Below are 18,235 nucleotides of genomic sequence, written 5' to 3' on the forward strand. Positions count from 1 at the left end.
CTTTAAGGGATGAGTGTCAAGAGGGTCATGTGACCTGATCATCCATCCTCGAGCTGCGCATGGGCTTTTAGCATCAGAATCGAGCCTGGAGCTGATTGGAGGAGAAACATGTTGAAGCAGTCTTGACATGGACTGATTAAATAAATTGCTGTTTTTAACCTGGTGCTCACCAATCATTACCATTGTCACAAAAGTTTCAATCTACGCACTACACCACTGTATGGACACTTCCAATATCTGCGGTTACTTTCCAATAATCTTTCAATTTTTCCAAAGTGAGGGAGTTAGCTACATTAACTCTATCGGCTTAATACCATTGCAATAAAGGCTCGAACAGTCAGCAGAATTGGGTAGAGAATGGCCTTTTATCCCATCTGCCTCATGTCAGAGTACACAATCTCCTTTCTTTCTATAACACCTTCCAATTCCTTTCTCCGTCCTGTGATTAACCAGCTTTCCTCTATGCTATTGGCCTCAACTACTCCTCATTGTAGTGAGTTCCACCATACGACTACTCCCTACACGGAGAAGTGTTTGACCAATTCCTTACTCGATTTCAATCAGGTGAGATTTTCTAGCCATTCCCGCCAGCGACCTCTCCTCCACTCCCGGTATGTGAGCAACCCATTGATAGCGGCGAGACAGGAGGATCGCATCACCCGCCAATGGCAGGCTGCCTCCACAGAACACGCCATGGAGGGGGAGCTGAGAATCCTGCCCACTGATATCTCATATTTGCGATCACTACTTTTGGTCTCCCGAGCAACTGAAGCGTTCCTCAATGTCTACCCATCTCAGAATTTATACGCCCTCTGTCAGGTCATCTTCAGTCGTCTTCTTTCTGGAGGAAACAGTCCCAGGGCGCGATCTTACCAGCCGTTCACACCATGTTGCCACTGCAGCGAGGTTGGAGAATTTGGTGCCCAGCCACATCTCCGTTCACTGCAGCGGGATGGGAAAATCCTGCCGGCATGGGCAGTGGTAACATTCCTGCCCTGGTCTTTCCTGAAAAACGTGTCAAGTCAGGTCTGGAGCCGTTCTTTGAAACACTTGTTTGTATCTTCTCCAGCGTCTCCATGCCCTGTTTATAATATAGAGACTATGGCTGTGCGCGGTGTGTGTTGCTCTGTAACACTGTACACTGGGATGTCCTCTAATATCATCAAGTTTGTAGTGACAAAGGAGAAGCCCCTAAATTTGTGTAAGGCCAAGCAGGCACTCCTGCCACAATAGGGGCACCTCCAGTGCCCACCCTTCCACTTGCACCAGAGACAAACTTTCTCACCTGCTGCAGATCCCTATTCCACAGGCACTAGCTAAATCCCTCTTCAACCCCATGCAACAGCACTCTTACAGCTTTTGAGTGGAACTCCCTAATGATCTGCTCAAATCATAGAATCCTACAGCAGAAGGAGGATGTTCGGCATCGAGTCTGCAGCAACCACAATCCCACCCAGGCCCCATCCCCATAACCTCATACATTTACCCCAGATAATCCCCCTGAGGGGCAATTTAGCCTGGCCAATCCACCTAATCTGCACATCTTTGGACTGTGGGAGGAAACTCGAGCATGTGGAAGAAACCCACACAGAGACGGGGAGAACGTACAGACTCTACACAGACATTAACCCAAGCCAGAAATCAGACCCTGGTCCCTGGCACTGAGAGGCAGCAGTGCTAACTACTGTGCCATCGTGCTGTAGCGTAATTCTCAAATAACACAAAATACTCAGTAATTCTCTTATACTCTGCTACAGTAGCACAGTGGTTAGCACTGCTGCCTCACAGCGCTAGAGACCTGGTTTTGATTCACAGCGTGGGTTTCCTCCGGGTGCTTCAGTTTCCTTCAACAGCCTGAACGATGTGCTGGTTGGGTATATTGACCATGCTAAATTCTCCCTCAGTGCACCCAAACAGGTGGAGTGCGGCGACTAGGGGATTTTCACAGTGACTTCATTACAGTGCTAATGCAAGCCTGCTCGTGACATTAATAAATAAACTAAACATTGTGCAATGCGCTATTGATTTAATGCATTAGTTTTGAACAGGTTATGAGTTCAGGTTGAAGTCAGGGAAGAAGAAAGAAAACATCAATCGTTCGATAACAACCAGCTTACCCCATCCACCATCACGTAGGCTCGGTCGCGAATGCCATTCTGGGGCGATGCCAGCGGGGTACCTGTGGTGCAGTTGATTGGCAGGGTATTCCGATAGAGCATATAGCCAAAATACTGCCAGAGAACAGAAACAATATGTTCAAATCAGCTGTTTTGTGGTAAGTGGTCTAACCGCTTTCCAACTAAAGAGAAAGGGCTGGATTGGTGCAGAATAAGACGACTGACAACACCAGGTTCAAGTCCAGCCGATTTATTTGATAGTAAACTCACAAGCTTTCGAGGTTCCCCTCTTCGTCAGGTGAATGGAGAGTTCTCTTCAGGTGACTCTTCAGAGAACTCTTCATTCACCTGACGAAGAGGGGAACCTCGAAAGCTAGTGAGTTCACTATCAAATAAATCAGTTGGACTTGAACCTGGTGTTGTCAGTCTTCTCACCATGTTTACCCCAGTCCAATGCCGGCATCTCCACATCATGACTACTACTGGTGCAGAATGACATGTCAGGAAATGGCCATTGGTAGCAAATCTGTGACAATGACAAGCAAAGTGACAGCCACACTTCAGAGCCACTCCCAGCTGATGTACGATATCATACACTATAGTCCCATCAGGATCAGGGGCTACAGCAAGCACTAAAACAAGTGTGCTGCTGACTGACTGACGAAGGAGAATTATCATTATAGAATGGTGGTGAGTGTCTGGAACGAGCTGCCAGGGGTAATAGTAGAGGCTGGTACAATTTTGTCTTTTCAACAAGCATTTAGACTGTTACACGGGTACGATGGGTATAGAGGGATATAGGCCAAATGTGGGAAACTGGGACTAGCTTAGTGGGCGGCATGGACAAGTTGGGCCGAAGGGCCTGCTTCTATGCTGTAAACCTCTATGACTCTACGACTAACAGTAGTTGCTTCAACAAATAATGGGGCAGCGCAGTGGGGCAGCATGGTGGCACAGTTGTTAACACTGCTGCCTCACAGCGCCAGGGACCTGGGTTCAACTCCAACCTCGGGTCACTGTTTGTGTGGAGTTTGCACATTCTCCCCTTGTCGGCGTGGGTTTCCTCCCACAGTCCAAAGATGTGTAGGTTAGGTGGATTGATCATGGTAAATCATCCCTTAGTGTCAGGGGGGCAAGCAGGGTGAAATACTGGGGGTTAAGGAATAGGGCCTGGGTGGGTTTGCGATTGGTACAGACTCGATAGGCCAAATGACCCCCTTCTGCGTTGTAGGGATTCCATGAAAATTGGAGTTAACACAGCTGGCACCAAGCCTTGCTAATGCCTTTCAAACGATAGTGATCGAGATCTAAAGAAGGAGAAATGGATTAATGTAGACACAAAACAGAAAAAAAATCATTCCCTTTCCCTGGCTGAAAACTTGGCTTTAAAGTTCCTTATCTATGAGGAAAATGTGAGTGAGCTTGAGCGATGCAGGGTAGAGACAGAGCTGGGGCACAAGATTCAATTTAGTAAATTTATATCAATTCCCAAGAAAAACTGGGAGAAGATCCACAACATCAACATTTACAAATTGATGTTTAAAACAAAACTTAAGAAACAAAAAACAAGTCACCTAATGATGCAAAAATCTGTGTCTGACATTTAGTGATGACAGGCAAGGACGGTGCAATAAAAGCGAACAGCGCCAGCTACAGGTTGGAGCAAGTTTACAATAACTGCACTCACTGCGTACAGAACTGAACAGATAACCATAGGATTCCTACAGTACAGAATGAGGCTGTTCAGCCCATCGAGACTGCAGCAACCACAATTCCACCCAGGCCCTATCCCCGAAATCCCACACATTTACCCTGCTAATCCTCCTGACACTAGGGTCAATTTAGCAGGGCCAATCCACCTAACCCGCACGTCTTTCAACTGTGGAAGGAAAGCCACGGGGAGAAGGTGCACACTCCACACAGACAGTGACCCGTAGCGGGAACTGAACCTGGGTCACAGGTGCTGTGAGGCAGCAATGTTAACCAGTGTGCCACCGTGCCGCACCAATACATTACCAATACTTTCCAACAGCTTTTGAATCCGCGACTGTTGAACGTGAAGGGGCGTTAAGTAGAACACAACGCAATATGTCACCAACTGAGGTGAGCAATCCAATGCGTTCCACTCACTCAGATAGCCAAAGCCTTCTGCCCCTCACGCAATAGATTATTTTCTTCCAGGACTGTTTCAGTATTGCTTTTGGATCTTTCTTTTGCTTTTTTTTCATACTGCTCTTCCAAAAGAAATTCAATGAAGTCCTAGTTAACAGACTTGTGTCAGGAATCTTGAAGCTCAGGGGATTAAAAGGAGCAATGGCTGCATTGGTACAGAATTGGCTAAAGGACTGAAAGTACGGCGTACTGGTGAATGGTTGTTTTACAGACTGCACAGTAGCAGACGGTAGTGTTCTCCACACACCCCCAGCCCCTGGAGTCAATATTAGGTTAAAGCCCAACAGGGTTATTTCGTAGCACGAGCCACTAGCTTTCGGAGTGCTGCCCCTTCATGAAAGAAATGGCGGAGGTGATAGTGGATGCCTTGATGATTATTTTCCAAACCTCGCTGGATTCCGGGGAAGTGCCGGAAGATTGGTAAACGGCTAATGTTACGCCGTTGTTTAAGAAGGGTAGCAGGCAAAAGGCAGGGAATTATAGGCCGGTTAGTTTAACGTCTGTTGTAGGTAAAATGCTTGAATCCGTAATCAAGGAGAAAATGGCGAGGCATCTTGAGGAGAATTGTTTGATAGAGCAGACGCAGCACGGTTTCGTTAAGGGGAAGTCGTGTCTGACGAATTTATTGGAATTCTATGAGGATGTGTCTAGTGCGGTGGATAGAGGGGAACCGGTGGATGTGGTCTTTCTTGATTTTCAGAAGGCGTTTGATAAGGTGCCGCACAAGAGGTTGTTACAGAAGGTTAGGGGGCATGGAGTTGGGGGTAGGGTGTTAGCGTGGATAGAGGATTGGCTGTCAAATAGGAGGCAGCGAGTGGGGGTCAATGGGTGCTATTCGGATTGGCGGTTGGTGACTAGTGGAGTGCCCCAGGGATTGGTGCTGGGGCCTCAGCTATTTACCATTTATATAGATGATCTGGAGGAGGGAACCGAGTGTATGGTGTCGAAATTTGCTGATGACACCAAGATCGGTGGAACGACAAATTGTGCGGAGGGTGTGGAAAGTCTGCAGAGGGATCTAGATAGGCTGGGCGAATGGGCCAGGAACTGGCAAATGGAATTTAATGTTGGCAAGTGTGAAGTTGTCCACTTTGGTAGGAATAATTATTACTTGCATGGCGAAAAACTGCAGCAGGCGACGGTGCAGAGGGACCTCGGGGTCCTTGTGCATGAGTCGCAAAAACCCAGCCTGCAGGTGCAGCAGGTGGTCAGGGAGGCTAATGGGATGCTGGCCTTCATAGTGAGGGGGATTGAATATAAAAGTAGGGAGGTCTTGCTGCGGCTGTATAGGGCATTGGTGAGGCCGCAGCTGGAGTACTGTGTGCAGTTTTGGTCGCCGCACTTACGCAAGGATATTTTGGCCTTGGAGGGAGTGCAGAGGAGGTTTACTAGGCTGATACCGAAGTTGAGGGGGTTGAGCTATGAGGAGAGGCTGATTAAACTAGGCTTGTACTCGTTAGAGTTTAGAAGAATGAGGGGAGATCTCATTGAGACGTATAAGATGATGAATGGGATGGATAGGATAGAGGTGGAGAGGCTCTTCCCGCTCAGAAAGGACAGTAGGACTAGGGGGTACAGCCTCAAGATAAGGGGGGGAGCAGTTTAAGAACGGAGTTGAGGAGAAACTTCTTCACTCAAAGGGTGGCGAATCTCTGGAATTCTCTGCCCGTTGAAGTGGTGGAGGCTGCCTCGCTAAATATATTTAAGACGCGGGTAGATAGGTTTTTGATAGGCAAGGGGATTAAGGGTTATGGGGAGAAGGTGGGAAAGTGGAACTGAGCCACTTCAGATCAGCCATGATCTTATTGAATGGCGGGGCAGGCTCGAAGGGCTAGATGGCCTACTCCTGCTCCTATTTCTTATGTTCTCAAGGGTTAGTGCTCTGAAAGCTAGTGGCCTGTGCTACCAAATAAACCTGTTGGGCTTTAACCTGGCATTGTGAGACTTCTTACTGTGCCCACCCCAGTCCAACGCTGGTATCTCCACGTCAATATTAGGGCTCCTCCTATATACTGACTTCTTCTCCTATATACTGATGGCATAAATATGGATTTACAGGACAAATTTCCAAGTTTGCAGATCAGACAAAATGTGGAAAATGTAACAGTGAGGAGGACAGTCACAGCCTTCAATAGGAAATGGAGAAAATGGTGAAATTGGCAGGTAGATGGTGGATAACACATGAAATAGGTGCAGGAGTAGACCGTGCAGTCCAGGGATGGGCAAACTCCAGCCTGGGGGCCACATGCAGCTCATCTGGGTTCTGAGTGTGGCCCACAATGCATTCTGTTGACTGTGGCCCATGCACAGGATTACCACATTTGGTTAGTTTCCATCCAAGTAAGTTTTTCCTCCCAGTATGACTGAAATGATACTCACGTAAAGCAAGGTCATGTGATGTGAGGTGCGTGCTGATTTCTCAGAACATAGACTGTGAGAACCGTGTGCTCCCTCTGTGCCCAAAGCGTCAATATTTATTTTGCTTCACCATTTGAAGTTGATGACAGTTTTATAGCTATTTGAATGATTGAGCATCTATGAAATATTGGGCGTGTATGAAATGTATTTAATCTTATTCATGGGGTGATGGTTAGTGAACAAGCCCGATTTCAAACTTACGGCCCATTGAGATAAAGGGGGGCCAGACATGTGGCTCACTCACTAGCCTGGACTGTCCATCACTGATACAACCCATCAAGTCTGCTTTTCAACAAATCTATGTTGACATCAAAGAATCTTACAGTGCAGTAGGAGGCCATTCAGCCCATCGAGTCTGCACCGACCACAATCCCACCCAGGCCCTATTCCTGTAGCCCCACATATTTACCCTGCTAATCCTCCTATCACTAGGGTTATTTTAGCATGGCCAATCAACCTAACCTGCAAATCGTTGGACTATGGGAAGAAACCGGAGCACCTGGAGGCAACATCAATATCAGAGCCGTTGTTGTTGTCCCATATGTTGATGGTACAAAAGTAGATGTACAGGACAAATTTCCAAGTTTGCAGATCAGGCAAAATGTGGAAAATGTAACAGTGAGGAGGACAGTCACAGCCTCCAAAAGGAAATGGAGGAAATGGCAGATAAATGGTGGATAACACATGAAATAGGTGCAGGAGTAGACCGTGCAGCCCAGGGATGGGCAAACTCCAGCCTGGGGTCTACATGCAGCTCATCTGGGTTCTGAGTGCGGCCCACAATGCATTCTGTTGACTGTGGCCCATGCACAGGATTACCACATTTGGTTAGTTTCCATCCAAATAAGTTTTTCCTCCCAGTATGACTGAAACTATATTCACGTAAAGCAAGGTCACGTGAAGTGAGGTGCGTGCTGATTGCTCAGACTGGAACTGAACCCAGGCCCCTGGCGCTGTGAGTCAGCAATGCTAACCACTGTGGTTCTGAAACTCATTTTCAAACACCCATTGGGTTGTCAGTCTCCTCTGTCTCTGCGCTGTCATTCCACATTCGTGTAAGCAATATTGTTGTGTGGTGGCCACACACTAATTTAACATTTATCTCTCTTTCCTCTTGAGGCAGGAGCCTCGAAGGCCACATACATATAAGTAAAAATTAATCTCCTGAAGTTGGGAAAATCCTGCAATGCCATAGTCACCCCCATCGCCATAGTCACCAGATCCCAGTGAGCTGAATTCCTCCAGCATTCCACACAGGTCTGCTACCACCTTCTAGGATACAGTCTCCAGAGATGCTAGTTGCAATGATCTTGGACTGAGTTTCAAATTACACTCAGCTTGTATTCCTTGCTGGATAAACGTAGCGGAGCAACAAGGGAGAGTGGAAGGTGGCCGGCATTTGCACAGCTAGTAGTTATTATCCATGCGGCAGACGTACAAGAATAGTTCCAGGGATAAGGAATTTCAGTTACATAAGTTGGGACTGTTTTCTGTGAAAAAGAGAAGACCGTAAAGGGATTTGTTGGAAGTATTCAAAATCATGAGGGGTCTGGATAGAGCTGATGGGAGACAAACTGCTGCTAATGGTGGAGAGATTGTGGGTGGCACGGTAGCACAGTGGTTAGCACTGCTGTTGCTTCACAGCTCCAGGGTCCTGGGTTCGATTCTCAGCTCGGGTCACTGTCTGTGTGGAGTTTGCACATTCTCCTCGTGTCGGCGTGGGTTTCCTCCGGGTACTCCGGTTTCCTCCCACAGTCCAAAGATGTGCAGGTTAGGTTGATTGGCCATGCTAAGAAATTTCCCCTTAGTGTCCAGGGATGGGTAGGTTAGAGGCATTAGTGGGCATAATATGTAGGGGTATGGGGGTAGGGCCTGGGTGGGATTGTGTTCAGTGCAGACTCGATGGGCTGAAGGGCCTCTTTCTGCACTGTAGGGTTTCTATGGTTTAAACAAGAGGATACAGAATGAAAGTAACTGGCAAAAGAAGCAATGGTAACATGAGGAAAAACATTTTTGGGCTGGCACAGTGGTTAGCACTGCTGCTTCACAGCGCCAGGGACTCGGGATCGATTCCCGGCTTGGGTCACTGTCTGTGCAGAGTCTGCACATTCTCCCCGAGTCTGCAAGGGTTTCCTCTGGGTGCTGCGGTTTCCTGCCCAAGTCCAAAAGACGTGCTGGTTAGATGCATTGTAGGACTAGGGGGCACAGCCTCAAGATAAAGGGGGGGCGGTTTAGAACGGAGTTGAGGAGGAACTTCTTCACTCAAAGGGTGGTGAATCTCTGGAATTCTCTGCCCGTTGAAGTGGTGGAGGCTGCCTCGCTAAATATTTTTAAGAAGCGGGTTGATGGGTTCTTGATAAGAGAGGGGATTAAGGGTTATGGGGAGAGGGCGGGAAAGTGGAACTGAGCCACGACAGATCAGCCATGATCTTATTGAATGGCGGGGCAGGCTCGAAGGGCTAGATGGCCTACTCCTGCTCCTATTTCTTATGTTCTTATGTTCTTATGTACCCGAACAGGTGCCGGAGTGCGGCGACCAGGGGATTTTCACAGTAACTTCATTGCAGTGTTAATGTAAGCCTACTTGCGACACTAATAAATGCACATTAAAAACTTAGAAGTTTTCACACAGCAGGAGGTTGGGACCTGGAATATTCTGCCTGACAGTGTGGGAGAGGTAGGTTTAATCGAAGCATTTAAAAGGGAATTAGATCGGGCAGGGTTATGGGGAAAAGGCAGGGGGCAGGCACTAAGAGGACTGGTCAGAGACCCTGTGCAGGTAATGGTGGGCTAAATGGCCTCCTTCTGTGCTACATCGATTCTGTAATTCTGGGGTTGACGTATAGTGTGCATACTTTGGGATTCAACTAGCTAATCGTTATTAGTGATGGCGAGGGAGGGGGGGGGTGTGGGTAGGGGTCGAGGAGGGGTGCCTTACCATAGGATTTTCCTCAAGTACCTTTTCACCCGTTCCCAGATCCTGTGGCTAGTGTGCACGGTGCTGACACTGATCACTACATCCTGTCGGGCACATTGCGCAGCTAACAACAAACAGAGCAGAAGTTCTGACACCCACCAGAAACCGAACAGAATCCACTCCACTATTTCTTCATTTTGCTGGCCACTTCCTTCAACTCATCCAAGCACCAAAAAGGCTGAAAACGGCCACTTATGTATAAGTCCCAAGGTATGCGGGTTAGGTTGACTGGCCATGTTAAATTAACCTTAGTGTCAGAGGGATTAGCAGGATAGGTGTGTGGGGTTATGAAAACGGGGCCTGGGTTGTGGTGGGTGCAGACTCGATGGGCTGAATGGCTTCTTTCTGTGATTCTAATCGTTCCATTTTGCAGTCGCTAATGCTTAAGGTGACCACATCCCTTTAAATGTGGTGGGCTGGAACTTACAATATGCAATGTAGGTAGATCTCTGCACCAGGGCTGGAGAAGTACTTGTACGACTTGCTTGTCAAACTGAAAAGCCGGGACACACGGAGAGTACGGACCTGGTGCAGAAAAGTGGGATTAGGCTGGCATCCCTCTTCACTGCCTGGCACTGATACGAGGGGACAACTGGCCTCCTTTAGTGATGTAAATTTTCCATGATTTCTATAGAATGAGAACAGTTTTTGCATGGAATTTTCTGTTGAAATACTTCTATGTATTTTGAAACATCAGAGTGACTTTATCATTTCAGTGGGAGTACTTAGAGAACTATTCCTTTCAGCAGAAGGGAGTTCCAAGTTGTCCTGCCTGATTAAGCTCTTTCAAAAAAATTACCTTTGTCTCCGAAAGACTAAACGTCACTGAAGATGTCACAAATAACAAAGAGGGGTGATGCTGACAGAAGCGCTGATAAAGCACAAGCAGATCAGTGGATTGTAAGATTGTAAGGCAACCCATCCAAATTATAACGTAGGCACAAAATGGACTGGATGCTGGAGAAAATTGTGTGAGACTTATAATGAATGGTATGAATATGAAACTTGTTGGGGAAACTTTGCCTTGCAAAGGACTACAAAATAGAAAGCCTCACGGATGGACCCATATAATGCAGCACAGGATACATTTTTAAGCAACAGAGAATGAAATTCTTCAATAAAGACAAGTATAATGTTCTAGTTCACTCAGGAAACATGGTACGGGCAGCCTCTTGGAAAATATCTGCGTTATCAGTCAGGAGAGCAGGGTGTGTTGTAGTTGGCTGTACATCCATTCGAAGATGGCATCTGCGCAGGATTGCAAGCTTCTGCCATGGGCAGTGTGGATAGTCAGAGTCTTTTTCCCAGGATTCAATTGTTAATTACTCGGGGGCGTAGGTCAAGAGTGAGGGGAAAAGTTTAAAAGAGATGTGAGGGGCAAGCTTTTTGCACAGGGCCTGGTACGCGCTGCCGGGAGTGGTGATGGAAGCAGATTCTGCAACAACATCCAAGAGGCATGTGGATAGCTTCATGAATAGGCAGGGAATAGAGGGATACAGAGACAAGAAAATAGTAGATCAGAGAGGGATCTACGTCAGCACAGACTTGGTGGGCCAAAGGGCCTGTTCCTGTGCTGTTCTTTTATCTTGAACTTTATTTCAGCCCCGATGCATCATTCTGCCTGGGATTGAGATTGCAACTAAAAACACAAAGGCCACCCAGCCTATCAGTCTGACCACCAACTGTAAAAGCTGACTGGCCCCACAAAACCAGATGCAACTGCCCCCCCAGTGGGTCAAATTGCCCCCTTGATTGTCGGTGGGCGCGCTTCCGAATCTCGCGCGGTCCCCCCAACGGCAACTTCAGAAGTGTACAATCACACCAGGATGCACGCCTGATATCTTTGCGCACAATCTCACACGTTTGCAGATTGGGAGTTGCACCCTGTCCACCAAAATTCTAGCACCAAGCGATTCGCTATTCTTACAGCTTTGTGAACTGTTAGACAGATGGGCGGCACGGTGGCACAGTGGGTTAGCACTGCTGCTTCACAGCACCGGGGACCCAGGTTCAATTCCAGTCTTGGGTGACTGTGCCAAGTTTGCAGGTTCTCTTTGTGTCTTTGCGGGTTTCCTCCGGATACTCCAGTTTCCTCCCACAGTCCAAAGATTTGCAGGTTCGGTGGATTGGCCATGCTAAATTGTCCCAGGATTTGTAGGTTAGAGGGATTAACGGGGTAAGTATGTGGGGGATAGGGCCTGGGTGGGTTGCTCGGTTGGAGAGTCGGTGCAGACTCGATGGGCTGAATGGCCTCCTTCTGCACTGTAGAGATTCTATAAAAATATTTTAACTAAACAAACCCAAAATAACACCACACCCCCTCGTATGGCTTGCCTAATGACTGTTGTTCTTTAATCTGAAAATGATTCTAATCTGTTGAAAACACAAAGAAATGAAACCTTTTTGTCTCGCCTCCAAGAATAGTAAAAATCTCACCTGCTTCATTTCCACAAAGGTCAGCGGATAAACAGACTTGACTGGGTCAGAGAGCGACAGCACGTTCACCAATCCTGCAACACTCTGCAACTGGAAAACATTCCCAATTACTGAGCACAGCTTTCAAACGCTGACTTTAGAAGCACAATTCTTAATACTCAGTGGCAAAACAGAAGCAATAAAGAAGGGTTTGATGGAAAACTTGCAAAAGATCAAAGCATCGCATAACCAGAGCATTTCAAAACATAGAAACTAGAAGCAGGAGTAGGCCACTCGGCCCTTCGAGCTTGCTCCGCCATTCATTTTGATCAACAGATTCAATATCCTGATCCCACTCCCCCCTTCCCTCCATATCCCTTGAGCCCTTTAGCCCCAAGTGCTATATCTAACTTCTTCTTGGAATCACACAGTGTTCTGGCCCCCACTACTTTCTGTGATAGTGAATGCCGAATGTTCACTCAGAATCGTAGAATTCCAAGAGTGCCGGAAGAGGCCTGCACCAAAAACAATCCCTCCCAAGGCCTATCCCTCTAACTCTTTGGAAAGTTACATCATGGTCTGCTTTCTGGCAACACCAGAACATGTAGACATTCCTTGTGTCATCAATACCATGGCAGTAATGAGCGAAAGTGCTGGTCTATTTCGAAGCTTGGTGTAAATTTGGCTTCATCAAGAAAGTGGGCACAAATAAATTGGTTTCAGTTACAAAGGAAACTGGGCAGAGTGTAAAATGGCTGCCGATTGATCCATTGTTGCCATTTTGTGCTCCTGCCAGTTCCACACCCATTCTGATACAACAACAACTTGCATTAAAAGGGGCTTCTAATGCATCAAAGACGTCCTGAGGTGCTTTCACTGGATTGTTACAAGCTACAATCTGACACTAAGCCACACAAGGAGATATTAGAGCTGATGAACAGAAACTTGGTCAAAGAGGTTGTTTTTAAGGAGCAGGTCCACCAATGGCAGAGTAATTGAAATTGAGAACACTCAAGGTTCCAGCATTAGAGGAAGGTGAGAAGTTGGGCTAGCGAGCCTGAAGGAGATTACTGAGAGAGGGAGGAGGTGAGGGCATGAAGGACTTGCGAATAAAAAAGGTACATTTTACAGCCAAAACAGTTTCCTTTGGAGAGTTGTTACTGTTGCAATGTGAGAAAGCACAGCAGCCAAATTGCACACAGCAAGATCCCACACACAGCAATGAGATCATCTGTATAAATGACGATTGTTGAGAGACAGGCAGAGATCTGGAAACCAGGGAAATCTCCCCTTTTCTCCTCCAAATATCACTGGCTCTTTTACACCCAGGGTGGCAGACAAGGACACAGTACAATGTCACATCCAAGCCTCGGAGCGCTGCATGGCATTGCACCCGCAACTTTGGGCTCACAGAGCAAGACGCCGGATGGGATTTTCAAGCCCTCCCGCCATGGCGTGTGTTCCAGCAGTGAAAGCAACTCGGCATCAACTGCCTGCGGGATCTTCCAGTCCCGCCGATGTCAACGACATTTGGAATGGCTCACCCAGCAATGGGGAACCTACCACAGGGAGTCACTTTGGTGGGACTGGATAATCCCGCCAGCAGGAAGAACTGGAAATCCCATCCTGCATTTTTCACTAATTCATTGCACTTTTACGGCAAAGCTTTTGTTTAAAGACACAAATGGCTACAAGTTAAACTCTTATACAAGCTACAGTGTAATCCATTCTTACCTGCGTAACTTCTATTAACCCATAGGCAAATTTAGGGGTAGCAGGAGGTATTGGGCCAGAAGGTAACTCTCTGTACTAATAAAAGAAAGAGAAAAACATTGAGATGACCTCCTTAGCAAGTCAAATCTATTCCAAACACAGTGCATAAGATTCGTAAGAGCTAGGAGCAGGAGTAGATCGTTCAGCCCCTCGAGTCTGCTCCGCCATTCAATATGATCATGGCTGATCTCATCTCAGCCTCAACTCCACATACCTGCCTGTTCACCATAACTCTTCAAACCCTTACCAATTAAAAACCTGTCCACCTCTTCCTTAAATCTACTCAATGTCCCGGCATCCACCGCACTCTGGGGTAGTGAATTCCACAGACTCATCACCTTTGAGAGAAGTAAATTCTCCTCATCTGTTTTATATCTGTCACTCCTTACCCTAAAACTAGGGCCTCTTGTTCTAGATTACCCAACAAGAGGAAACACCCTCTCCATGTCTGCTTTGTCAATCCCCCTTATCATCTTGTACACCCCAGTTAGATCTCCTCTCATTTTCTCAGCTCTGGACAGTATAGCCCTAAATGGCCCAATCTTTCTTTGTAAGACAAACTTCTTATCTCTGGAATCAATTTAGTGGATCTCCTCTGGACTGCCATCAATGCAACTACCTCCCTCCTCAAGTAAGGGGACCAAAATTGCACACAATATTCGAAGTGCAGTTTCACTAATGCTTTGTACAGTAGCAGCAACACTTCACAGTTTTTATATTCTATTCTTTTAGCATAAAATGCCAAGATTCCATTTGTCTCCATTATTACTTGCTGGAGCTGAATGCTAGCTTTCTATGATTCACGCATGAGGACACCAGATCCCTCTGCACTGAAGTTTCTCTCCATTTAGATAACAATTTGCCTTTGTATTTTTCCTACCAAAATGGATAACCTCACACTCATCCACATTAAACTCCATCTGCCAAATTTTGCCCCATTCACTTAATCTATCTTTATCCATTTGTAAATTTCTTATTCCATTATTGCAACTTACTATCCAACTATTTTAATATCATCCACAAATTTGGCAAAGGTACTTACTATTCCTGCATCCAAGTCATTAACACAGATTGTAAATAGTTGGGGCCTGAAGACCGAACCCTCCGATATCCAATTAGTTAAATCTTGCCAACCCGAGAAAAACCCATTTATCCCAACTCTCTACTTTCTGGTGGTTAACCAAGCCTCTATCCAAGCAAAGTAAACTCTCTGTTTCTCTTCCCAGGGAGAGCTGCCAGGATCAGTTGAGATTTTCTAACATTTTCTGCTTTTATTTTGAGGGAACTGCAGATTTGGAAACAGACTTGAAAAGTTAAGCGTGGCTTCACTGGAGCTTTTATTTATTCATTCGTGGGAGATGGGCAGCATTTATTGCCCATCCCGAGTTGCCCTTGAGAGGGTGGTGGTGAGCTGCCTTCTTGAAACGCTGCAGTCCACACGGAGTTGACCCACAATGCCATAAGGCAGGGAATTCCAGGATTTTGACCCAACTGTGAAGGAACGGCGACATATTTCCAAGTCCGGATGGTGAGTGGCTTGGAGGGCAGTTGCAGGTAGTAGTATTCATGTACCTGTTGCCCCTGTCCATCTAGATGGAAGTGGTTGTGGGTTTGGGAGCTCCTGTCTAAGGACTTTTGGTGAATTGCTGCAATGCATCTTGTAGACACTGCTGCTACTGAGCGGCGATGGAAGAGGTGTTAGGAATGGGTTAACCGCAACCTCCCTCTTTAGACCTAATTTGTATGCTAACTGTTGAACAATAGTCACCAGGATATATAAATGGGTTACAGGTAGTACTGGGTGTTGGGTGTGTATGTGGAGTGGTAAAGAGAATAAAGTGAGTTTATGAAGAAGCTGGACTTGCATCATCTTTTATTACTGGACTGCAGCTGAGAGGCTTAACAGGGAGAGTAGATGTTTGTGGATGTGATGCCAATCAAGCTGAGGTGATATGAAAAAGTACAAAGGGTTACTATTAGAAGGATCAAACGCAGGCGAAGTATTCATCCTGTGCCAAACCCCAAGGCAGTCTGCACAAAGACAATGTGATCAAGGTTAAATAATACACGATTGAATTTAAATCTGAACTCTCATAAATTCACATGTGTACAGACAGATATATCTGTCGTACAGACACAACAGATACACTCCACATTTCTCTTACCCCTAAACACCAGCCTTCTAGATGCTGAGACCCTGACAAATCTGGAGCTTATTGATAAATACTGGTGCGAGCTTGCGATGAAGGGAAATAATTAAAATGACATTAAAATTGTAAAAATGTAACTTCAGCTCAGAAGATGATGAAGCGAAAGATCTATAAAGTTAAGCTCCATAACAATAATGTGATCTTTTACACCGAGAAACCACTGTGTGTTGTCTGTGAATATGTTAATATAACCTTTCATAAATGTGTTGGCGTTTTGACTCTTTATTTATGTATCAGGTCTAGACTGAAGACAGCAGCTTTTCTCACGCCTTAAGGTTATGAACAGGCAGACAGTGACGTACTGTTTCCATCGCTTGCTGATGAGTACAACAAGCTCAACTTCAAGATAATCACCAAAACAGAAGTTCAGGCACAATTTCTTTACACAGAGGGTGATTCATAATTTGTGCCATGGAGTATTGTTCAAGCAAATGCTACGCCTTTGAAAAGTAATCCGACAGGCTAAGAAAGAGGAATAGCCCTGGGTGTGTAAAGCGTAAGCAGCGTGGAACAGAAACAGAAAACGTTCTCGGAAAACATTGAGTCTGGATGACCGTTCATCAGAACCGTGTGGAATTAGATTAGGTGGATAAGGTAGTCAAGAAGGCATTGAAGGCATGCTTGCCTTCATCAGTCGGGGCACTGAGCATAAAAATTGGCAGGTCATGTTGCAGCTGTACTGAAACTTAGTTAGGCCTCATTTGGAACACTGTGTACAATTCTGGCCACTACACTACCAGAAGGATGTGGATGCTTTGGAGAGAGTACAAAAGAAGTTTACCAGGATATTGCCAGGTCTGGAAGGTATTAGCTATGAGGAGAGGTTGACTAGACTCAGTTTGTTCTCACGGGAAAGGCAAGAGGCTGAGGGGGGCGACCTGATTGAGGTTTACAAGATAAAAGCAAATTACTGCAGACGCTGGAATCTGAAACTAAAAGAGAAAGTGCTGGAAAATCCCAGCAGGTCTGACAGCATCTGTGGGCAGTTTTGGTCGCCGCACTTACGCAAGGATATTTTGGCCTTGGAGGGAGTGCAGAGGAGGTTTACTAGGCTGATACCGGAGTTGGGGGGGGTTGACCTATGAGGAGAGGCTGAATAAACTAGGCTTGTACTCGTTAGAGTTTAGAAGAATGAGGGGAGATCTCATTGAGACATATAAGATGATGAATGGGATGGATAGGATAGAGATGGAGAGGCTCTTCCCGCTCAGAAAGGACAGTAGGACTAGAGGGCACAGCCTCAAGATAAAGGGGGTGCGGTTTAGAACGGAGTTGAGGAGGAACTTCTTCACTCAAAGGGTGGTGAATCTCTGGAATTCTCTGCCCGTTGAAGTGGTGGAGGCTGCCTCGCTCAATATTTTTAAGACGCGGGTTGATGGGTTTTTGATTAGAGAGGGGATTAAGGGTTATGGGGAGAGGGCGGGAATGTGGAACTGAGACACGACAGATCAGCCATGATCTTATTGAATGGCGGGGCAGGCTCAAGGGGCTAGATGGCCTACTCCTGCTCCTATTTCTTATGTTCTTATGTAGAATAGTTTCAAGTTCAGACGACCCTTTATCGAAGGTTTACACGATTATGAGTGACATGGACAGAGTGGATAGTCAGATGCTCTTTCCTAGGGTAGAAAAGTCGAGTGCTAGGGGAAATAGGTTTAAGGTGCATGGGGGAAAGTTTAGAGGAGATGTGCGAGGCAAGTTTTTTAAACACAGAGGGTGGTGAATGTCTGGAATACCGTGCCCAGGGAGCAGGTACAACAGCAGCATTTAAGGGGCATCCAGACGGATAGATGAATAACGTGGGAATGGAAGGACACAGGCTCCCGTAAACGCACATCGTTTTAGTTTAGACAGGCATCATGATTGGCGCAGGCTTGGAGGGCCTGTTCCTGTGCTGTCTTGTTCTCTGACTCATATAAAGCATTGAGATGGACAGATCGGGTCAAACAACTCAATTCTGTGCTGGAACATATGGGCCAGAATTTTCCAACCATTCATGCCAGCAGGATTTTCCCATCCCGTCGCAGTGAACGGAAATTTGGCTTGTTGCCAAATTCTCTGTCTTCGCTGCATTAGCAGCAATGACGTGGATGAGCGGCAGGATCACACATTTCATTTGTGTTGCTCCATCAATCACCCCATCCTTCAGAGTA

General features: G+C 46.4%; 1 protein-coding gene across 1 annotated transcript in view; it reads right to left on the minus strand.

Annotated features, from left to right (window-relative positions):
* The window catches only part of glb1 (galactosidase, beta 1), a 74,030-nt gene that overhangs the window by 38,254 nt on the left and 17,541 nt on the right, over positions 1 to 18,235 (minus strand). Inside the window, exons 11-13 of the mRNA XM_080202468.1 lie at positions 13,834 to 13,908; positions 12,121 to 12,210; positions 2,118 to 2,231 (exon numbers count right to left, since the gene is read on the minus strand). Of these exons, the coding sequence (XP_080058594.1) occupies positions 2,118 to 2,231; positions 12,121 to 12,210; positions 13,834 to 13,908 (279 nt within the window). The remainder of the gene's footprint in view (positions 1 to 2,117; positions 2,232 to 12,120; positions 12,211 to 13,833; positions 13,909 to 18,235) is intronic.

The sequence above is a fragment of the Carcharhinus amblyrhynchos genome, chromosome 2, assembly GCF_965287045.1.
Source record: "Carcharhinus amblyrhynchos chromosome 2, sCarAmb.v2.hapA, whole genome shotgun sequence".
NCBI lineage: Eukaryota > Metazoa > Chordata > Chondrichthyes > Carcharhiniformes > Carcharhinidae > Carcharhinus > Carcharhinus amblyrhynchos.